Consider the following 24,014-nt stretch of genomic DNA (forward strand, 5'->3'; position numbering starts at 1 on the left):
TCTTACCCCGGTTCATCCAGTGCCTCTGACACTCACTCATTCACCCTTTCTTTATTTCATTCCTCTGATAGCAACAAAATGCCTGTGCTCTAGTCTGACCTCTGCACAAGTTATCCCGGGGCTAAGGGCACGGCTTCCTGGGACGTGCATGAGTCCAGTCAGCTTACTGTGGACTAGCTCTGCCACATGATGTGGTCTCTGGTAAGCGGAATGGCCATGCCAGCCACAGATGTTAATAATGGCAAGGGAACAGAACTGAGCTTGAGATTTTCAATATTTGGCGTAGAAGTAGACATTTTAAAGCCATCTAAAGAAGAAAACAAATAAGTAAAAGTTAAAGCCCTGTTTCTTGTGCTTGTGAAGATTGGCCCTCGCCTATTGAAAGAGGTAACATGCTTCCAATGTGATGGTGCTTAGGAGTCCTAACTCTTAGGTTCCATTTCACAGGATCAGTGTTATAGCAAGTCTTTGTTTCCCATAGTCTGCTCAACTCAGGCTGATACCCGAGTTTGTAGGTATCGTACATCTTAGGCTTTAGCCCGATTGCTGAAGAAGGCAGATCTGTCAGCAAGCTGCCAGCAGAGAAGGGCAAGCTGTGGAGTAGCTTTGAGAAGGCCTGGTGAAAGCCAGTGCAGGAAATGGAGGCTTATGGGGTAGGATTGGAGAGGTCTCTTGGGAAGGAGAATCGGGATGAATCAGAGAGGAGTTCAGTTCCCTGTCTCACTTCACGAATAGGCAACCTTGGAGTTCAGAACTGTAGAGGGGAATGAGACCATCATCCCCTCCCCTCCCCTCCCCTGAGCAAAATTGTCCTTAGAGAGTGTATCACTTGGGGAAGAAAACTCAGCTGCTGTAACCATGAGTCCAAAATGGAGTTCTTTAAAGGGCTGGGGACTAGCTTCTCTTTTAAGGAAGCACTAGGGCTCAGCAGCACTTCCCTGAACCCTGCTCCCCATTCCCTGGGCCATGGCTGCATATGGCTCACCCTCCATTGGTTAAAAAACCACCAGTTGATCTCCATCTTCAGAGTGTTTCCAGATGAAGTCTGGCTGGATCCATTATAGTGGCCCCACCACCTTTTAGCTGTGATTTTTCTTTCTCTGAGTTATTTGCTATTACCTGTGGTACAAAAATACTAAATAAAAATTTTCATAAATAGCAACTCATATGCTTTAGTTAGATGGTTGCCATAATTATTCCATTATACTGTTGTTGTTTTTTTAAGTTACATATTAGCATTGTTACATATATGCAGGTTGAGTGCTCCTTATCCAAAGTGCTGGGGCTATTGGGGTCTTACATTTCAGGATTTTTAGACTTATCTGTTTGGGGTTTGTTTTCAGTTCTTTCTTAGATTTGTTTTATGTATGGGAGTAGCTTTGCCTGCGTGGGTGTATGCACACGGTGTGTGCAGTGCTCTCAGTTCAGAAGAGTGTTGGATCCCCTGGTACTGGATGGTTGTAAGCCACCACGTGGGTGCTAGGAATTGAACCTGGAGCTCTTCTGCAAGAGCAGTGGCGTTTTTAACTGCTGAGCCAGCTCTCCACTCGCTGTTTGGGACTTTGTTGGCAGTGGTTATAATTTTCTTTCATTTTGTTGTTGCAGTGCTGGGGTCTAACCCAGAGCTTGGGCCTGCGAGGCAATTGCTCTGCCACTGGGCTACTTCCTGGCACTTGGGGTTTGCTGGTACTTGTTCTTCAGGATTTTAGAATGTTTGCTTATCCATAAGATCCCTGGCAATGAGATCCTAATCTAATCATGAATTTTGTTTATTTTATATATATATACTTAGCATAAAGGCAATTTTATGCAACATTTCTAGTGAGTTTTGATTGCAGTGTTTCACATGAGGTCACATGTGGAATTTTCCAATTATGTCACTACTCAGTGTTTCAGAGTTTGGATTATTTGGATCATTTCAGATTTCACATTCAAATTAGGAACCATACAGTTTCTGTGAAGGAAAAGTATCTATGGGGTTTGTGTTGTATGAAGATTAAGACATCCAAGGAACTTCTTAAAACATGCAGGTCAAAAATGACTTATCTGTTATATATTGAGGGGTTAATGCACTTAGCCAGTGAATAGCCTTCCATAGAGGTTGATGAGAATGCTGCTCAAGCTGCTGTCTGTAAGTTTAGCTTTTCATAAACCTACACCCATACCATGTGTTTTCCATGTCTTTCCTTAAAGAGCTCTAGTGCCCCGTCATTGAACTGGTCACTCCCAAGACCACATTGTATCTGCCCCTCAAAATCCTGCTAATTTATACACGGCTGGCAGCATGATTATGAAGGAAGGAGCACAGGAGCAGCTCAGCTGTACCTTTTTGCTTTTTATTGGGATCATTAAAAGAAAACCATGGGAGCGCCCGGAGATCCCGTGTCTGTGTCTTGCTTCAACAGTGTTTGGACGGAGCAGACCCGGGGACTCCCTTTGTTAGCGTCCAGCCGCCTCCCAGTGTCTCCAGTCGCAGCCTCTGGGACCATCTCCTCGCAGCCTTCGGATCCCAGGACCAGCCAGCACCGTCTCTTCGCGGTTAGCTCCATACTGCGTATCAGCCATGAGCTACCAGGTCCGTCAGAATTATGCCATCGAAGTGGAGGCTGCAGTGAACCGCCTGGTCAACTTGCACCTGCGAGCCTCCTACACCTACCTCTCTTTGGGCTACTATTTTGACCGGGATGACGTGGCTCTGGAGGGTGTTGGCCACTTCTTCTGCGAATTGGCCTAGGAGAAGTGCGAGGGCGCCGAGCTGCTGCTCAAGATGCAGAACGATCGCGGAGGCCGGGCACTCTTCTAGGACGTGCAGCAGCCATCTCAAGATGAGTGGGGTAAATCCCAGGAGGCCATGGAAGCTGCCTTGGTCCTGGAGAAGAGCCTGAACCAGGCCCTTTTGGATCTTCATGCCCTGGCTTCTGCTCATACAGATCCTCACCTCTGTGACGTCCTGGAAAACCACTTCCTGGATGAGGAGGTGAAGCTCATCAAGAAGATGGGCAGCCACCTGACTAACATCCTTAGGGTGGCTGGGCCACCAGCCAGCACAGACTGGTGTGCCCCCACCATCTCTGGGCGAGTACCTCTTCGAGAGGCTCACTCTCAAGCATGACTAGGAGGCGTCACCTTCCAAGGGGCTCCCTCCTCTGCTCTGGACCAGCCAGCCTCAGGATCTTTACCCAAACCACTAGGCAGCTTTGTTAACTGCTCTGGAGCCCCTCCCAAGTCTCGGGACCAAGTGAAAATAAAGCATTTTGAAATAGTAAAAAAAAAAAAAGAAAAGAAAAGAAAAGAAAAAAGAAAGAAAGAAAGAAAGAAAGAAAGAAAGAAAGAAAGAAAGAAAGAAAGAAAGAAAGAAAGAAAGAAAGAAAGAAAGAAAGAAAGAAAGAAAGAAAGGAAAACCATGGCTAAAAATTGAGAGCATTTTGAATGTTAGGTGAGCTGATTTGTATGAAGCACCTTTTATTTTATCAGGAGCTATGGCAGGAGCATCCCAGGAACTGTTGACTGCAATTTTGTCTGTCAAGTGTGGAGCTTCAGTGCATAGGACACCATCTCCATCTCTGAGAAGCTCCTGGTTCCCTCAGCAAGTGCCCTGGGCAGTAAAGCATTTCCATAGCAGTAAGGTCTATGTTGGGAAACTGCCAGGACCCAGGCTGACCCCCAGCAATGAGTGGGAATTGACAGCAGCAAGCTGCTAGCATGTTCTCTAGTCATTCAGGTACATTGATGTTTCAGGAATGTCTGTGGTGCCTTCTGTCATTGACATTATACCACTTGCAAATGTGTGTGTGTGTCTGTCTGTCTCGGTGTATGTGTGTGTATGTGTGTTGGGGGAGAGGCCAGAAACCCTGGCTACACAGAAAAACAACATGTGCCTGAGCACTTGTGACTTCAAGATCTGGTAGTCACAACTACTCATTTATTTGTAAAAATCCTCAGTCAAAGCCACTAAATCTTCCCCTAGAAGAATGCAGACAGAGAAATCTGCCAAGATTTAAAATCACTTTTAATTTAAAGGAAAAACTGTGTGAGTTTGCACAGTTACTTCAGAACTGCAAGGTCTGACGAGAGACAGTAGGTCTAACACAGCAAGGAAACAAAAAAGCCTTGGAGCAAGGGGGAGAACTTGAGTTCTAGTCTTGGCTTCACCAAAAACTCTTTTGAGTTTGGGAGCAAAATCTGCTCTGACCTCTGCTGGCTGCACATGGGTTTGCTGTGAACAGATTAGATCTAGACACACTGAGCCTTTCCAGCGAGCTCCACTCCTCAGTGCTTGAGTGGGAGCGGAAATTTCATTCAGATCAATAAGCAGACCCTCTCAGTCTGGCAGTTGCATTTATTTAGCAAATATTTACTGAGTGTCTTCCTTCCTGCCCATGTAGGAATGAGCTCTTTAGTGCTTAGAAACCCTGAGGGACTCATCTGAATCTCCTCAGATCTTTCCTTTTAATTGTAAATTTGAATGCTTTGGTCATTTTTATCAGGAGCCTTAGCTGTACCCTCACCCAGAGACCTCTTTACCATATTCTGATTAATGAGCTGCTTGACAGTCAGCTCCACACAGAAATACCTATTAGTCAAACTGATTGGCTTAGAAGTGATGCAGGGGATTGGACTCCCAGCGCTCCACCAGGGGCCTAGCCGTGGATGTCTGCATCCAGATTCCTCAGTCCTTGGATGGGGTTTATGGAGGGTTTATATGAGCAAGAATTGTTGAAACCAAGGTTGGATAAAGCACAAGGACAAATAACCAAATGAATGGAAACACATGAACTATGAACCAAAGACTGAGTGGCCCCCAACTGGATCAGGCCCTCTGAATAGGTGAGACAGTCGATTGGCTCGATCTGTTTGGGAGGCGTCTAGGCAGTGGTACCAGGTCCTGGGCTCGTTGCATGAGTTAGCTGTTTGAAACCTGGGACTTATGCAGGGACGCTTGGCTCAGTCTGGGAGGAGGGGACTGGACCTGCCTGGACTGAGTCTACCAGGTCGATCTCAGTCCTTGGGGGAGACCTTGATCTAGAGGAGGTGGGAATGGGGGGTGGGCTGGGGAGAAGGGGAGGTGGGCAGGAAGGGAGAGAACAAGGGAATCTGTGGCTGTTATGTAGAACTGAATAGTATTGTAAAATAAATTTTAAAAAATGAATTTTAAAAACCCTCAGACTTACAGTATGCCAAAATAAAAAAAATAAAAAAAAAAAAGAAGTGATGCAGGGGATTGGATGTAAGTTTTTAGTGAGGCCTGCCCTTCTCCTTGGTGTGTTCTGAGATTTGGTGAAAGTCATTTTGACATGCAGTCTTGAGGAAGACATTTCCACTCTCTTTAGCCTGAACACATCTGCAGCCAGCATCTTTCGGGACATTGATTCCTCCTTTCTATTAATGTGTATATTTCCCTTGGCGGGGCACACTTTGTGATAGAGTGAATAGAATTTTACCTAGGTGATTTGGCTTTTTGTTGGTTGGTTGGTTGGAGGGTTTCTTTTGAAGCTCCTGTTTCTTGCTTCACTGCCTAGTTGTCTTGGCAACAGCTATCAACTTGAAATTACAGGAAGTAAAAGGTCGTGTTTATTGCTGAGAAGGAAAACTGTTGTCTCAGACAGGGTCTACTGCTTGTGTCCACAGGGGGGCAGCATAGCTTTGCTGGCTGCCTCAGCTCAACCATCCCCCAAATGCCCTCCACCCCCATTATAAATCTTTGCCTGTCCCAGCTAACCACTTGCTCGGGTCTTTTCTTCACTGCGTTTTCTGAAACAAATTCAGCTACCTTAAAAGACTGTATGTATGTTGCTTACATGTTCATTTTAGTAATTACATGCCAGACACATGTTGAGTTTTCATACAGGATTACTTCAGGCCTCACATCTTCAAGTAGGAAAGCCACACAACCCATCTATCATAGTTACTTTTTTTTAAATAGATTTTTTTCATACAATATATTCTGAAATCGGTTTCTCCTCCCACAACTCCTCAAATCCACCTCATCTACCTAATTCCACACCCTTTCTCTCTGTCTCATTAAAAAACAAACAGGTATCAGTAGTAACAACAATATAAAAACAACCCAGAATAATACAAAACAAACAAATAGGAAAAAGAGCCAATAAAAAAAAGCACATGAAGCACATAGATACAGAGATGCACATTTGTGCACACAGAAATCCCATAAAAACACCAACACCAAAACCATGATATATAAGCAAAAGACTGTAAGGTTTAAAAGGAAGCCCACACAAAGCATTAGGAGACAGAAAACCTACAAAACACTGTTGAATTCATTGGTCATCTCCTACTGGGCATGGGGCCTACCCTTAAAGTGTGATTTGTATACCCAGTAGCACGCCATCAGAGAGAACTAATTTTCCCTTTGCCGGTGGTTATCAATTAAAGGTGGCTTCTGGGTTAGAGTGGGCTTGTATCTACTTCCCCATCTCAAAGTTGGGACCTCATCTGACTTTGATCTGTGCAGGCCCAGTACATGCTACCACAGCCCCTGTGCGTCTGTATGTGCATCAATCCTGCTGTGCCTAGAAGGTCTTGTTTCCTTGGTGTCCTCCATCCCCTCTTGCTTGTACAGTCTCTCTACCTCTCTTCTACACAGTTCCCTGATCCCTGGGAGAGATTTGATGATGGCATCCCATTCAGGACTGAGTGTTGCAAGGTCTCTTACTCTCTGCACATTGTCCAGTTGTGGGTCTCTGTATTTGTTCCCATCTACCACAGAGGAAGCCTCTCTGATAATGGCTGAGCACTGATCTATGAATATAACAGAATGTCATTACTTTTCTTTTGCTGTGACCAAACAATATAGAAGGAAGGGTTTATTTTGCTTATGGTTCCAGAGTTAAGAGTTCGTCATGGTGGGGAGGTGTGGCAGCAAGCTGCAAACTTGTTGGCTAGCACAGAATCTGGGTGCTCACATCGGATCCACAAGTGTGTTGGGGAAGCACTGGGAATGTTGGTGAATTTTAAAACCTCAAAGCCACCCCCAGTGATACAGCTCCTCTAACAAGGCTACCTCTTATCCTTCCCAAGCAGTTCCATCAACTGGGGCCTGAGTATTCAAATATATGCATCTACAGGGCTATTCTCATCTAAACCACCACACCACCCAGGGCACTTCCTACTCTGTTGACATTATTGGCAGGGAAAATAGAAAACTAGCACATATCATGGGCCACACCACACAGAGAACTAGGGAAGTCTTTCAGAATTAAGTGTTAGCAGAAGTTTGGGGAAAGTCAGCTGTCACTGACCCCCGTGCTGGCTGATACTTGAGATACCTCTGGCTCCCTCAGTCACCTTTGATCACTAGGAGGACCCCATTACCTGTACACGGGAGTTGCTCATAAAACCATTAAAGGAATGTGCTAAACAAGAAGAACTTGCAAAGCCAGAGCTCCGCCAGGGGTTCGACTCAGGCCACTGCTGCACTCACAGGACTGCTGAGTCACTCACAGGACTGCTGAGTCACTCACAGGACTGCTGAGTCACTCTCTGTGCAGGTGAGAGCTGCAGCCCTCCTCCGCCATGCTGCGACACCTCTGCGGTTACTGAGATATATGTCCATTTCAACCTTCTGAAAATGTGCATTCACTCAACAACAACAAAAACCACTGTTCACTCCACCACAAGGTGTTGGGAGATATAAGTTAGAGAACTGACTTACACTCCTAGAAACTGCCTGGAGGTTAATGGGCGGTCACAGTTGAGATTTCAGAGGAAGGGTGAATTGTTTTTCCAGTTTGCTGACTAGGAAGGCATCAAGAAAGATAAAGACAATAAAGGAAATTACACTCTCAGGTAGAATAAGGTTGATGGGGTCAGTTTTTGTATGGCCTCTTGGAAATGACCGTGACTTACTCACAGTTTCTTTATCTAAAGATGAGCATGAAAATGACCACTGACAACGGGAGTTGCATTAGAATCCAGAACCCTCTTTATACTTCATTTTTTCTTACTAGGATTTCTAGTTCCCAGTTAAGTAAAGCTGCATTGGCAAGTTAGTTTGGTTTGTTGGTTTTTATATTTTATATTTTAAAGGGTTAGGTGTCCAGTCCATGTTTCAGATAGTCTTAAAATAAATACAAGAGTCAGTATAATTGAGGTTGTTGGGATCTTTTAAAATGTATGGAAAAGAAAGAATTGCCAGATTTATTTTTATTGTTCTTGTTCTGCTAGAAATTGAAGCCAGAGCCTTGTATTCAACCTTTGTTTGCTTTTGTGGTGTGGGCTTGCTACATAGCCTAGATTGGCCTTGAACACACAGTTTAAGCCTCAGCCTTCTAAGTGCAAGGATTAGAGTTACGTAGTACCATGCCTGACCTAGTCAGATCCATGGGTCTTGCTAAATAAGTCTTTCAATGCAGAAGACTGCATTCAGTATCTGTGGAGAACAAAATGAAATGGAGTATAATACAGTGTGTGATATATCACACAGCCGAGTATTGTTTTTGTGAAACTACTTTCGTCTGTGTGTTGGTATGCTTTTGTCTGCCTGGGCTGCTGTGGAGACTATCTTATAATGTAACCAGTAGTTTGGAAAACACTGTTTTAGAGAAATGTCAATGTATATATGTTTACTTTGTATGTAGTACAGTCAGAGCAACAGCTGTTGGCCTGGAAGACCTGTCCCAGTGACAAGAGAAAAGTATTAGCATTTGTCATAACTTTTATCTAAGTACATTCAGCCTTCCATTACCAAGGTTCTTTATCCACATTCACCCAGCGCAGATGGAAAATATATAATAATAACAAGGGGTCCTCACATACAGGCAATTCTTACTGTTGTTTCTTCAATGACTAGTCACATAGCATTTATATTGTATTAACTGATACAATTGCTCCAGGGGATACTTAAGATATGTGGATGTACAGATTAGATGAAAACTACTTTATATACATAATATATAATATATATATTTAGTATATATAAATAATCATTTTATATAGTTTCAAGCATCCACAGATCTTCATGCCTTCCTGGAAGACCCTAAACAATGAAAAAGAGAATGATAAGGATCTCCTATATGTTTAGAGCCTGTTTACTTCAGCAGTGTTCCACTACTCAGGACGGGAGTTTGTAGCCCGGAATCCCCGGTGAAATGCCCCACCTTCACTGGCCCACTCCTGTCACCCTCTGTGGCTGTTTTAGTGGGAAGCAGTGTATGCCTGGCGTTTACTGTAGTGCATACTTTAGGAAAAGGCTCTCCAAAGGTCTTCCCTTAAAAGCTAACTGGAGGAGTGAACATTACAATTGCTCTCTCCGTTTTCCAGAACAGTGGTGAATCTATTGACACATCCAGGGTCATTTTAGGAAAGCCTAAGCCCTTGACTAGGTTTCCCTTGCCTGGGATTTAGATGGTCAGTCCCTTGAAATGACAGCTTTAGAAAAAGACGCTACTTCAGTTGCGATGATGTGCAGGTTTAAGTGAAAAAGCGAGTACTGATGTATTTCATTAAAAAAAAAAATAGCTGAGGATACTGACTCTTACTAGTGTGTCTGTCACCAGATTGTCTTTCATCTGTGAGGAAGTGGGATGGGACTCTTAACCAGGAAACTAGACAGACAGAAAAGATTTGCCTGGCTAACAACCAGGCTCTCACAGGCATCTCTCACTACACTTTGTGGTCCTGCTCCATCTAAGCCTGAGGCATGTTCTCTAGCATTGCGCATTTTGTGCCTTGCTCTTGTGCAGGCTCGGGGACTTGACTTGACAAGGGCGGCAAGGCAATGAAATAAAGACAGAAGCACAGGCACACAGACAAGCTAGAATCGGGTGATCTGGGCTCTTGACTGGAGGAGCCACAGCCCCCGGAAGCTCAGCATGCTCATTATATACAGTTAAACAAGAAGGCAGGGTTATTCTATACAGACGAACAAGGAGGCAGGTTTAGCTAATCTAGGTAGGAGCAGGCTGGGCAGGGGTTAGTCTTCCAGCCTTAAACACCTGGGGAAGAAAGCTCTGATGGTCACTTTGCACACACTATCAGCATACCCACTTGGACCAGAGGAAGGCTTTAGCACCACTCTGGGGAAGGCTTTGCCATTCTTAGAGAGCTGAGACCATGCCTCTGTCAACACATGTTCATACAGGACTTCCCTTGCTCCCTACATTTCCAATGGTAACATTTTCCTAATTCCTTGAGGGCTGATATTGTCAATGTGGCTAAGTAGGGGAAGGAAATAACAGTGACTTTGAAACCATGTGATTTCAAACCTAAGGTTCCACCCTCCAAGCTATCAGCCTGAACCCTTACTTCATTGTCATCCTTAAAATTCTTTTGACCCTTTCCTGTGTTGAGTTCCTAATTCTCGGGTCCTGTATTGACTTCCTTTTTGATGTAATGTTTTTATTTTGGTCTGTCATATCCTCCTGAAGTTTTCTGAGTAAGGGTCCAAAGGACCTTTGAAAGCATTGAAATCTCACCTGTGTAACTGCACATATTCTGCCCTCAAGTATAATTGGTATTTTGGTTAGGTATAGCATTTTCAGATATGGAACATGATGAAAGTATTATTGGCCTGTTGGCCAGTGTTCCCTGTCGGGATCCACAGTTCTGCTCACTGTGTTGCTTGTTTTCTGTAGAAGGTTTTGTAATGTTAAATGTTGAACCTGATCATTCTGACACTTAAAGGATGATCCTCTGTGGCACAGACCTTCTCCCACCACCGCCACTCCCCCAAATGCACCCGGGAAATACTTGGGCAAAAATCAGAGAGGGGCTGGGGGCAGCTAGCTCAGTAGTAGTTTGTGCCAGGGCCCTGGCTACAATCAGTATCCCAGTGCATGTGCAAACACACACACACACACACACACACACACACACACACACACACACACACACTCCAGCTTTCAGGGTAACTTCAGGTAAATAGAGATTTAATTATAAGGCATTTTTATTTAATATTTCTTTGGAACTTTCTCTATAGTTTTTCTTTATCATATAGCCCTATTATAGAAATACTATAGTTTCACGTCTGTACTTGTAATATTCTTCCACCCATTTATATTGTGTGGATACCTTAACAGTTACTTCATCCCGTGGCAGTTGGGAGTGCTGGTACCCAGAAAGGCCAGAAGAGGTGTTGAGTCTCCTGGAGCTAGAGTTATAGGCGGCTATGAGTTGCCAGACATGAATTATGGGAACCAAAGCCCCAGACCTCTGCAAAGACAGCAAGTGCTCTTAAATGCTGAGCCATTTCTCCAACCCTAGCCCCGGAGATTTTAAATCTCAGAGGCTCTTTAGTGACTGGAAACCATGCACTTAGTGGCTCCCTATAGTGGCACTTAATATAATCAGAGATTGTGCAATTTTTTTTTTGTGTCAAGGGAGTGTGTGTGTGTGTGTGTGTGTGTGTGTGTGTGTGTGTGTGTACGTACATACTGTGATATTGATTATAACCAGGGCCTTGCACAAAGCTACCTCTGAGCTAGCTGCCCCCGGCCCCTCTCTGATGTATACTCATGTTTTCTTCCTGTTACCTGATCCTGCATTCTGCTCTCTCCCTGCACCCTCCTTTACCGGACTAGAGGAACTTGCTCTGTGAAATTGTTCTGTGTCTGTTGGCTGAGTCTATAGATCCTTACTTCATTGCATTGTCTCAGCTCTCTTAGCTCTTGACTCTTAGCGTCACAAAGATCTGCACACCTCTGGATCATCCAGAGCACAGGTGTGCCAGGGAAAGCATCAGTAGTCTAGATTGTTTGGGTTTTGTTGTTGTCGTTTCGTTTTGATTTTTGTGTGACTGCCCAATTTCTTTTTTTGCACGTTTTAAAAAAAGTATTTTTATTTAAAATCTTGAAAAATCATTCAGTAGATTTTTTTCTCATGATAAAAAGTAAAAGAGCAACTCTGGAGAAAAATATTTAAATTTTAAAAATTAGCACGGTGTAATAAGTTTTTAGCTTTTTGTGGGCATACTTGATTTTTTTGTCTAAGGGTTCTTAGTTTCTCATAAGTTTGTGATACCTTCCCCATTTCATATTAATTACTGCCGTGTGGACATTATATATTATCCTGGAGTTTAAAGAAAAATAGTGTGTACTGCTTCTCAAAGTTGGTTAATGCCAAACATAGTGGAACACCGTAGAGGTTTCAGGTAATACTGTTTTAAACCAAGACTGCATGTAAGTGAAGTTAAAGACACTGACTTTTTAAACGGGCAGTGAGTAAGGTGGCTAATGATGCTGGGACTTTGTACTATCAAAATAGCAGCATTGACAGTAGAAAGGAAATTACTGGACCCTGCAGGTAAGTGAGGGATGCAGGCCTCTAGGCACAGTTGACCCCCAAATACCACCAACGTACTGTTCAGTGGTACCAAAGCTAAGTAACTGGAGTTGTAATGTTGTTTCCTCTTCATGCTGTTGGCCAATGATACAGGAATATAGGGAAGTTGAATGGGGACAGAGTGAATCCACACATAGATTATAAGTAGTCTCAAACTGAGAAGGTTGTAGAGTTGCTTTGTGCATGTGTGTGTGCGTGCGTGTGCATATGTGCGTATGTGTAACATATGCTATGTGTGCACAGGATGGTGGGAACACTGGAATTACAGATACGTACAGCCATGCCCAGGTTTACGTAGGTTCTGGGAATCTGAACTCTGGTTTGTCACATGTGCATGGCAGGCACTTCCCCAATGCGTCATTTCCCCAATCCACGTATAACGTTTTTAAAGCAACTTCAGGCAGCATGAAAAGTATGTCTTTATCTTTATACAAGGACTATTTCACAATAATGTTACTAATTTTAATGCCACATGTGTGGGTTATAACATCTGGAAAGGGTTTTTTAGATGTGTGCAACACCTGAATAAATATAGTGCCCTGAGATTAAAAATTAAACAAAGGATTTAAAACTCTTTTAAAGAAAATAGATACCTTTTTCCTTCAAAGAGAAAGAAAATTGGAAATTCTATGGGAGAATTATAAAATAGAAGACAATAAAATTAAGGCTCAAAGATTTTATGACATGTATAAGGAGGGCCTTATTTTAGCTTTTTTCTATATGTATGGGGTTTGTTATACATTACAAATCTTCTAAGCATGAATTCTTAGTAAATGATCCCAAATTAATGTTATCAGTGATTCAAAGTATTTTCCTGCTAAACATGTTTCTCTCTTTTCACATTTGTTTATTTTTGTGTTTGTGTAGAGGTCAGAGGACGACTTAGAGGAGTGACTTTTCTCCTTCTGTCGTGTGGATCCTAGGGTCAGACTCGAGATATCAGGCTTAGTAGCATGTTCGTTGCCCACTGAGCCATTTCTTTGGCTTAAGATTTCTTAACTTGTTCTTTTATCAGTCTCTTAACCTAGGGAAATTAGTGTGAAAATTCATTTCTCTTTGTTCAAGCTGGAGAGACGGCTTCACTGTTCATAGTGCTGGTTGCTCTAGTGGAGGACACAGGTTCAGTTCCCAGCACCTGCTCGGCAGTCTACAGCTGTCTGTAACTCCAGCTCCAGGGGATTTGACACTGGCTTCTGGCTTCCCCAGGCACACTGCATGCATGTGGCACCCAGGTAGACATTCAGGCAAAACAGACATGTACAAAAATGAAAATAAATAAACCTTTAAAACAAATTCCATGCTGTTGTGCATATAACAAGGCTTAGTGGTCTATGGCCTCCCGGGACAAATCTAACCCCACCTGTAACTGTATGGATCCTATTCTATCCAGTCATTATTGTCCAGAAATACAGCCTTAGGAATATAACACTCCAAACTCATTTTTAAAGGACTTTTAGTTAGCATATTTTATGTATTCTTTTGAAAACTTTCTGGGCTACCAGGTTTATCCCTCCTTCCTTCTCGGTGTTCTAGTTTGATCTACTTATCTGCACCCCTGTCTTTCAGTGCCGAACTTACTCTCAGCCCTTATTTTATTTATCAGTTTTTACTTACTGTCTGTTCTCTGGGAATTATAGTCCTGTGCCTGCAGTCTGCAGAGGGTAGAGTGAATGCACAGAACTTCAGTGGGCACCAGTGATGGACGGCCCAGGCCCGGTGCTGCCCAGGTGAGCAGCTCAGAGGATGCTCAGGAGATATAGCACTTGCTGCATGAGTATTTGGAGGAGGGCAAGTGCCGGAGTTTACATAAAGCCAGATGTGCAGCTGCTGTCTGTAATCCCAGCACTCCTAGGGAGATAAAGACAGGAGAACCCCATAGGCAAGGACCAACTCACCCAAAGTTCTCCTCTGACTTCCTCGTGTACACCCACATTCACATTCAGGAATATACATACACACAAAGATGCCACCCATATAAATTCTTAAGATTTATCTCTTTGGACACAAGGCAAGTCAAATTCTCACCCCACTATATCACCCATCCTGTTAGCCAAAGAACCATGATGACACATCTGTAAAAGCATTTTAGGAGAAGACAACAAACCCTGTACCACTGTCCTTCCTGCTCTCTCACCTTGACTGTCCCAGGACAGCCTGAAGTTCTGATATTTATAGATTGGTCGTCTATGTCCTTTTCAATGTACCCAGAGTTTCTGGCTCAGGCTTGTTCTCTGTAATCTTTGTCTACATATTCTCGAAGCCTGTTTCTATCTCCCCTTATCCAAAGTCTCAAACAGTTTGGCCAAGTTACTGCTCATCACCCATAGAACCAGGAAGAAAAACAAAGCAAGCAGATGATGCTCAGGCACACTTTGCTCCTTGCCGGCCGACAGCACCTATGCAGGCTAGCGGTCTGCTGTGGCTGCATACCCGAGCTAGCTACGAAAGGAAACTCAGCTGGCTTTGAGGGTGGCTTGTTGGGAAACAGAAAGTTTTGCAATAAGTGGGACTGCTGTCTAGTTAGAGGCCTACTAGTACTGAGGTGAGGTGCTTCAATCTTAAGACTTCTCTAAATAATTTAGTACCTAATGTGCAAAACAACAAACTAATAAGAAAACGCAAGATGACTCCAGCATACTAAGAATGCAAACAGAACACAAAAAGAGCAAAACCCACAGGACTCAGCAGTCAGTTCACGAAAAGAAAGCACTGAAGGTGAGCCCATCTGTTAGAGCCATAAACCTGGCTGTTGCTCAGAGAAAGTCAGACATGCACAGTGATCTGCTGCTTTAAAGATCCAAAGGATCTTTAATGACTGGTTCAGTGCAGCATCCTTAGACACTTGGTGATTGCTGTAGTGTCTTTATATGAATGGCGACTCAAAGAATTTCTGATAGGTTAGAATTGTTGTATTTTAAACATGGCACGAAGAAATCAAACCATACAACAGGGTCTACATGGGAGGTTTATTGAGGGGAGGGGAAAGAAGGGGCAGAGACCGGTCCCTGGGGATGAGAGCGAAGGAAGAGAGAGACGGAGGTGGGCAAGGCCCACCTTCCATAAGGAAATGTAGCAAATGCACACAGGGGTGCTCTTAGTGGCTGCAGCTGAGGTATATCCTGTCAGGACCCTAAGGGCAGGCCAGCACAGATACCTGAATGCTAACAGGAATGATGAATATAGTGTTGTTTTTACTAAACTCTGGAGGTCTGTCTTTATCTCTGTGGTGTGAAATGTATGACTTTTCACATTAGTGCCCCTAGAAACAGAATCTGTAGCTGTCAACTCAGAGGCTTGAAATGCGGAACACTCTGGTCATCGTTAGGCGTAGACTAAAAGAAGCAGCCAGTACTGGTGAGGGAATACAGACTCCTGGATATGTGGTGGAGGGAAGACATTACACTCATGAGATAGTGCACGGGATTTCATTTTGAAGCGTGACAGGAGAGTGCTGTAAAGGTAGTGGGGACAGTTGTTTGTGTTATGAAACGCAGTCACACACAAGAGAAAGGAAGGAAAGGAGTTTGCCAGCGAAACTGTCCAGAGGTGGTGGTGCAGGCAGGTGTGGATGGGAAACAGGATGGATAGGAGTGAACTGAAAAGCCAGTACCATGTGTACAGGGGATGTTAAAGATACGAAGCAACTCCAGTAAAGAGTGTCAGGAGAAAAGAGGAGCTTCATGTAGACATTAATGCCAGGCTGTGGTGGTGCATGCCTTTAATCCCAGCACTTGGGGAGCAGAGACAGGTGGATTTCTATGAGTCCATGACCAGCTTGATTTACAAAATGAGTTCAGGAAGCCCTGAACTGAGACAGAGAAGCCCTGTCTCAAAAAAAAAAGGGGGGGGGGGGGCTTTAGCTCACTGACATGTCAGCTTTAAAAAGGCAGGATATGTGATTGCTAAATTGAAAGACCAAAGCATCCTCTCTCTGCCTGGACAAAGTAGTAAGAGGCCTGTGTTGTAAAATAGACTTTGAAAGGAAACTGTTGTTTGATCATGTGACTGAATTAGAATGCCAGAAAACTGTAAAGGAAGTAGTCTCTGTGAGTTATAGGACTGCACAAATACACAAAAGAAAGTCGCATATTTTTCCAGCTGCTCCTTTTGTGTCCTGCTCTCCTTTGTCTCTTCTTGACCTATCTGTCCCTCCCAAGCCCCTCCCTCTCCCCTCCTCCCTTGCTTTTCTCCTGCAGTACACTGGTGTACCACACTTCACAGGGGCCCCATCTGTGACCTCATCTCTGCCTGAAGCCTTAGATGTTGAGGGAATAGGCAAATGTCTTCTGTCCCTTTGCCTCTCTACACATCCTGGGAGGCAGAACGTGCTGCACGTATACAAAGCTGTCATAATATGAAAACTTTCTGGAGCCATCTTCAGGCCTGCAGCCACACCTAATTTGATCTCAAATAATTGCTTGCCGCGATTTGCAAAGACTAGGGAAATCAGTGAGGAAACAATATATGATATGCGCAGCTGGGCTTGGGGTCCTGTCCTTTCTTACCCTCTTATCTGATTTGGGTAGCAGAATGGGAGGTAGCTAAGAAACTATTTCTTGTCCTAACTTCTTCACTGATGTAATGTGTTTGTTGTCTTCTTGGTTTTGTCTGGGTTGGGATTTGAGCATTTTCTGAGATTTTTAAAGCTACCCACTTTAACATGTGGAAGATTTCAAAAGCATCCTCTCTCTGCCTGGACAAAGTAGTAAGAGGCCTGGGTGACATTGTAGGCCTTAGCAGTCAAATGTGCTACCATGTCAGGACCTCTTGGTGAGGCCACTTGTTTACTTGAAATATCTGGCTCAAAAGGAGCCAGTGAAATCTTTCCATTCTCTAGACTTACACATCTACACAGGATCCCAAATGCAGGCACATTCTGCCTGTCTGACCTTGTTCATTTAGATGGCCCTGGTGTTCTTTTCTAATGGAAGATGTGGGAAACATAATCACATCCATCTGTCTGCTTCTGGCATCAGGAGGTGACACTGTGGACCATTTACCCTCATCATTTCCAGACAGTACAGGGCATTGCTGTGGACCACTTACCCTCATCATTTCCAGATAGTGCAGGGCATCACTCTGGACCACTTACCTTCATGACAGGTAGTGCAGGGCATCACTGTATCCTAGAAAGCTTCATTAGGTTTCTCTGGGCTCCATCCTACCTCCAGCAGTAGACCCAGCTGTAAATAACTCACAGATGACTGTCAGCCCTCAGGAATAAGGGGATCTGATTTTCTACATGTCTGTGTCTTCGGCATCCAGTTTTGTATTTACAAGCACTACTCTACTTATGTGAGCTATGTAATTATGCCTTATCAAGCTACTAAAATGGGCAAAATACGAGGGAGGCAGTTAGGTGACTTAGGCCACCGCCTTGAGCTGACTGGGGCAGCAAGGGAATAAAGGAAAGACAAACACCAGACAGAAAAGTTGGGATCCCGGAATCTCAGGTGGAGAAGCTGCAGGGCCCAGAAGCTCCGTTAGTGACACAGTTACCCGGGTGGTGGAGTTACTGCACGCAGCAGAACAGGGAGGCTGGTTAGCCCATCTTCATAGGAGCAGTCTGGGGCTGCAAACATCCAGGAGAAAGAAAGCTACGGTGGACATTTTCTACACACACTGTCAGTATTATCACTCAGAACCAAGGAAGGCTTTGCCACCCCTCTGAGTGTCACCCGGTCAGTGCTTTGTTGCTGCTGTAGGGAGGAGGCACTGGGGTCCCTCGAGTGGCCATGCCCATGTCAACACACATTCATTCAGGAATGTACTCTCTGCCTACAGATTTGTCTCAGGTAAAAGAATTAAAGATCTTGTTGTCCACTTAGTGTGTGTGTGTGTGTGTGTGTGTGTGTGTGTGTGTGTGTGTGTGTGTGTGTGTGTTGTTGTTGTTGTTGTTGTTGTTGTTGTTGTTGTTGTTGTTGTTTAAAAACAACTCTGGGGCTGGAAAGATGGTTCAGCCATTAAAGGCCAAGCTCACAATCAAAAATACAAAAACAGTTCTGTGAGAAAGAGCATGGGTATATTAGTGACAGAAGAATGAGATGAAAAGGCTATTAGAAGAGGTGTTCAAACCTTAGTTTGAAGCTGACTGTACAGAGAGAAGTACCAACTTGTTGAAGAGGACTAGGAAAATACAGCCTTTGTCTGTGAGCAGCCGAGCTGTAAAGTGGGCTGACATTAGACACAGTCTTGTTAGGCCTTTCAGTAACTATTCATGCAGACCTGGACCAGACTCCACCCTGCAGAAAACCAGCTTCTAAGTGGGGTCTAGTCCAGTGACCATGCCCTGGCTTTTTGGTGTACTGCACCTAAGTGGTCCCACAGCACCTGCAGTGTTGGAGATGGGCAGGATGTAATCACAGAGGTTACTTTTGTACCCTTAGAGAATTGCGTGCTCTTCATAGAACCTACCATGTTTGCACCATCCTTGCCCGCAGTACACAATGCAAATAAGGAGGAAATGTGTCTAGTACCCAAAACAGAGCATTTTCTTATTTAATGCACAAGTTCCTAAACTCAGAGCCTTGGGAATGGTTCTCTGGGAACATAGCCTCTTCAGATTTCCGAGTTTGTGTTTCTCTCACTCCACTTTTGCTCTCGATGGCCCTTCATTCTGTCGAGCGTCAATGCAAAACTCCCTGCGCTCTTGATCCTTCTCTGACTCACTCCGATCACACCCTTCCTTCCCATATGACCCCATCTCCCTTGTGGACCGTGAGCACTACAGTGGGATAGCCGTCTTCTGCAGTTCCAGGCAGGGACTGTTCACTGCACAACAGTGCCAGGTGGGAGAGGGAGTAAGGCCCAGAGGCCCAGAGAAGGATGGTGTGGGGAAGGGCACTTGACCTGGGCCTGAAGGATTAGGAGTTGGGTCAAGAACGTGCAGTCACATCTGCGTGCTGGCAGTGACCTGGGATCTCTTTATGGAGAAGAGCATTTGTGGAGAGGCTCAGATTGATAGGTATGTGCATCAGGCTATCAAGCTGTGAATGCCAGGCTAGGACTGTGCTTTAGCCTGTAGCTAGCATTAGCCAGTTGTGTGTTAGGAGACTGCATTACAAAGCAGTGCAATTAGAGGGTGAGGGGTGAGAACTCTCCTTGTGACTTTGAGCACTGCTCTGTCTGACAGCCATGGGAAGGAGATTTCTGGCCACACTATCCTGCTGCAATTATGGACATGGAGCTGGAGGCTTGGTCCAGAGTAAACGCCTCCAGCTCACTACTACAACGTGGGCTGGGAAAGCCTTCACCGAGTCTAGATACCTGCAGTCGAGCACATGCCCTTTCTCTGTGACCCCAAAAGGAAGACAGACCATGCAGACCCCACCCTCACAGGTGCCTTCCATCTCTAGCTTCCAAAGCTACATGGCTAGGTTCAGAAGTAGTAGTTGAGTAACAAGCAGTAAAAGGTTCCTTGGGGCTAGGTGGAGGCCAGTTCATCCAGTTAGTGCAGAATACTGTGTCTGGCATAATGAACCCTGTACTGGGTCCTCTTTGATCCTCTTGGACATTTTCTATTAAAAACCTAGGAAAAGAGGGCTGTGAGATTATGCCACCCCACAGGCTGCTTTTCTTCAGAGTGAACAGAAACTCAATTATTTTCATCATTGGCCATACGCATCTCATTCATTGCTTTTCTTTGTTTTTCTCTTTGAACCTTCTGCTCTTACAAACTACAGAAAGCAAGAGCTGCGTGCCTCCTGGGACATGCCGTTCCCTCCAAGGTTGGGTTTCGGAGCAGTCAATTATTCCTCATGCTCACTCCCTTGTGAGTGAGGCTTGTGAACATCGAAGGCAGTGCACTTAGGATTTAGCTCTGCTCCAATACAGAGCACATTGGTTTGAAAATATGTCCTCCTGGGGATGGGTGTATAGGGGTTTTCCTTGAGGAGTAAAGTTCTGAAATAAGCCTCTTACCTCTTGGAAAAGAGGGAAAGAATAGAGCTAGCACTATTAGAATGTTGCTGTAGGACACACTCAGTGACAGTGTATTACAGCTCTAAGGTGAGCCATCAGCGCTCCTCCCAGTATTCAAGGCCAAATCCACCACCAATGGCACCCCTTGCTGGAGCTTCAGCAGGATGGGTTCTTGAGCAGGCTCTGCTGGCAGTGTGGACTAAGCAGTAGACCTGAGGAGAATTACAGCTCTAAGGGACCCAGTGCTGGGCTGAGGAGAGCTTGTCCTCACAGTCCTCCCAGAGGCTTGGTATGGAACTCTCTCCAACAGATTCCACTGGAACCTGGGGGCTCAGTTCACACACCTTGTGCTCCCCAAGTCAGAGTCTAGCTGCTCGCCTGGAAGGGATGCAGAGCCGGAAAGAACCAGTACAGGCTGTTGTGCCCTAGGAGCCCAGCAGCCCCTTCTGGAGAACTGGAAGGACAGAAGTGAGTCTTTCTAACCAATGGTCTTAACCATACTCAAAAAAGGCTTTACCCACTCTTTCTTTAGACAGTGTTTCTTTAAAAGCCACAGAATGGCTTGTTAGAACTTCTCTACAGGTAATCTCTCACCTGGGGATACTGGGCCCTCCTCAACCCACAGTAGAGTCTCTTCTCTGGCCTTTCAGTTCTTGGGGCCACTTTTCTCCAATCTCAAAAACTTCAGTCTATAAAATCTGAAGCTTCAGTAAAGTCTTCATATCTCATAGAATATAAACTCTGGGTATTAAATTTAAGCAAGGCACATTGGCACATGCTTAAAATCCCAGCACTCAGGAAGCTGAAGCAGGAAGATCCTAAGTTTGAGGCCAACCTGTCCTTCATATTAAGACTGTCTCAATAGATAAATAAATAAATAAAAAGGTTTGCCACCAGCTGTGTTAATCAGTAAAAGGCATGGAGACAATAAAGTGTGTTCAACGGCATGCGGGTCAGTTTTGTGAAAGAGAAATGTATGCATTGAAATGAAAACTTGCTTGAGCTGTAAAGTAATGCTTCATCGATGTTTACCTAAAATTGCTTGATTTGACTGGGTATGGTGGGACATTCCTTTATCCTAGCATCAGGGAGGTAGAGGCAGGTGGACCTCTGTGAGTTTGAGGCCAGCCTGATCTACTAACCAGGGCTACATAATAGGCCCTTTCTCCAAGAAAGAAAGAGAGAGAGAGAGAGAGAGAGAGAGAGAGAGAGAGAGAGAGAGAGAGAGAGAGAGAGAGAGAGAAAGGAAAACCTAAATAAATTAATCATTCAATTTAAATTATTAAATTAAATCATTAAATTATTGGGGGGGGCTGATGAGATCAGAGGATAAAGGGTGCTTGCCACCAAGCTTTTCCACCATACAGTGTAAAGAGAAAGTTGTCCTCTGACCTCTACACATGTACTGTGCCATGGCATGTGAACACACTCACATTCGTGCGCACACATACAATACTGTAAGAGCGGCAGCTGGTTGAGAAAGAAGCTGTGGGGCTCTGTGCTGTTTTGCTGATGAGTATGAGAGGATATCTTGACTCAGGGGTGCCCTCCGTTAGCATCTTTGTGTATGCAAATATGCTGGCTTAATTTCTTGAGAAACCATTAGGATTTCTGTCACCAAACTAACCTTGAAAGTATTGCCCCGGTTAAGCACATTTATAAGTGCCAAAGAAGAAATACAATATTTTTTGCCAGGCAGAGTGATGCACACCTTTAAATCCAACACTAGGGAAGCAGAAACCGGTAGATCTATGTAAGTTCAAGGCCAGTACAGTCTACATAGTTCAGGCCAAGCAGGGCTACACAGTGAAACTGTGTCTTCAAAACAAACAAACAAAAGCTAGATTTTTGTTGTTTTCTACATAGTTGTGCATATGAAGAAAGATGGAGAAAGGACACCAAAGAACAGTGGTGATCCCAGGTATTGCTGGCTCAGGAGTGTGTATATATGCATGTCCATCATGGTGGTGGTACTCTAGATGTGCTTAGGGGCAATTAAGTAACTTTGAATGCTTAAAGCATAAATTCAAATAAATATAATTTAGAAAATACAAAGTGAAGCCTGGCATTTTGCTTAACTCATATCTTAAGTATGCTGTGGGACGGTCTGTATGTCAAATTGCTCTGATTGGTCAATAAATAAAACACTGGTTGGCCAGTGGCCAGGCAGGAAGTAGGTGGGACAAGGAGAGAGGAGAATTCTGGGAAGTGGAGGGCTGAGGCAGAGAGACATTGCCAGCCACCACCATGACCAGCAGCATGTGAAGACGCCGGTAAGCCACCAGCCACGTGGCAAGGTATAGATTTATGGAAATGGATTAATTTAAGCTATAAGAACAGTTAGCAAGAAGCCTGCCACAGCCATACAGTTTGTAAGCAATAAAAGTCTCTGTGTTTACTTGGTTGGGTCTGAGCGGCTGTGGGACTGGCGGGTGGCAAAGATTTGTCCTGACTGTGGGCAAGGCAGGAAAACTCTAGCTACATAAGTATTTGGTTATGAATGAATATTTCTGGTAGAATTTATTGCAATATGTCAGATACAGCCTTGTCATCTAGATCCTGATTACTTTCTTTTCAAACCTAAGAAGTTATTTCAGCATATTTTTATTATTATTCTCTTCTGCTTGCTATGATGAGAGTTGGCATAATGAAAACAGTCAATGTGTGCCATGAATCATTTGCATATAAATCCATACAAGTTCAACTCAGGCTTTAAAAATCAGAAGCACACAGAAGATGGGTTGACTTAAGAAATCAGCCAGTTGACCAGTTGTATCATCAGTAATTCACTCCTTCTTTTTCTGATTTTCTTTTTCCACAGAACCGAATGGAGGAGAGCAAAGCACTCTTTAGAACAATTATCACATATCCTTGGTTCCAGAACTCCTCTGTTATTCTGTTCTTAAACAAGAAAGATCTTCTAGAGGAGAAAATTATGTATTCCCACCTAGTCGACTACTTCCCAGAATATGATGGTAAGTGGGCACCTTGTGCCAGCCTCACAGCTGAGAAAGACTTGTGCTGTTAACATTAGTGGCTAGAGGCAGCATGGTACCGTGCCTGGAGCCACAGGGTCCATGATGGCAGGCATGCTAGAGAACAAGTTACTGTTCCCTGACTTGTAATGACATAAAACATTTTATCCCTAATGTTAAAAGTTATGGGGAAAGCAACAAGTTCTCAGTTACTTCAAAATAACCAGCTCAGAGAATAAATAATTCAGTAGCCTTTTCTATTAGCCACTATCATTTCGAGTTTCCTTCTCTTTTATTTTGCTACTCACACCTGCCTTTCTCTGGTAAGGAGCTCACTTCTGAAGTTGCTATACTGTATTATTATACTGTTATTAACCATGATCAAGAAACTTAGAGAAGGTAGAGTCAGTCCATCCTGATGGGGAAGCATGGCAGCAAGCTTCAGGCATGATGACCTGAGTGGGGAAGCTAAGAGCACATCTCTAAAACACATGCCCAAGCAGAAAGATTCAGATGTGAAGCAAGACTTAATGCCCAGAACCCGCCCCCACTAACTTCCTACAGCGAGCCACACCTCCTAAGACCAAGTGTTGAAATATCCCAGTCTATGAAGGACATTCATATTCAAACTACTACATATACTGAAGTTCAAATCCTAGTGTAGGCCCTTCCTATTTCTAGGATTCTATTTAGAGTCACTTGATTTTCCTGGTCCTTAAAGCCATAGCTATGAGATCTGCTTTATAGGCTAATAAAAAAAAAAACAAAAAACAATTGTGTGACATTAGTGTGGTCCTTGAATGTCCAGGCAGCATTTACTTA

The 24,014-nt window shown here is 44.1% G+C and overlaps 1 protein-coding gene across 1 annotated transcript in view; it reads left to right on the top strand.

Moving 5' to 3' along the window:
- Gnaq (G protein subunit alpha q) overlaps positions 1-24,014 on the top strand; it is a 246,765-nt gene that overhangs the window by 214,073 nt on the left and 8,678 nt on the right. Inside the window, exon 6 of the mRNA XM_076560700.1 lies at positions 23,039-23,192. Coding sequence (XP_076416815.1) covers positions 23,039-23,192 — 154 coding nt within the window. The remainder of the gene's footprint in view (positions 1-23,038; positions 23,193-24,014) is intronic.

Source organism: Peromyscus maniculatus, chromosome 1 (genome assembly GCF_049852395.1).
Source record: "Peromyscus maniculatus bairdii isolate BWxNUB_F1_BW_parent chromosome 1, HU_Pman_BW_mat_3.1, whole genome shotgun sequence".
Classification (NCBI taxonomy): Eukaryota; Metazoa; Chordata; class Mammalia; order Rodentia; family Cricetidae; genus Peromyscus; species Peromyscus maniculatus.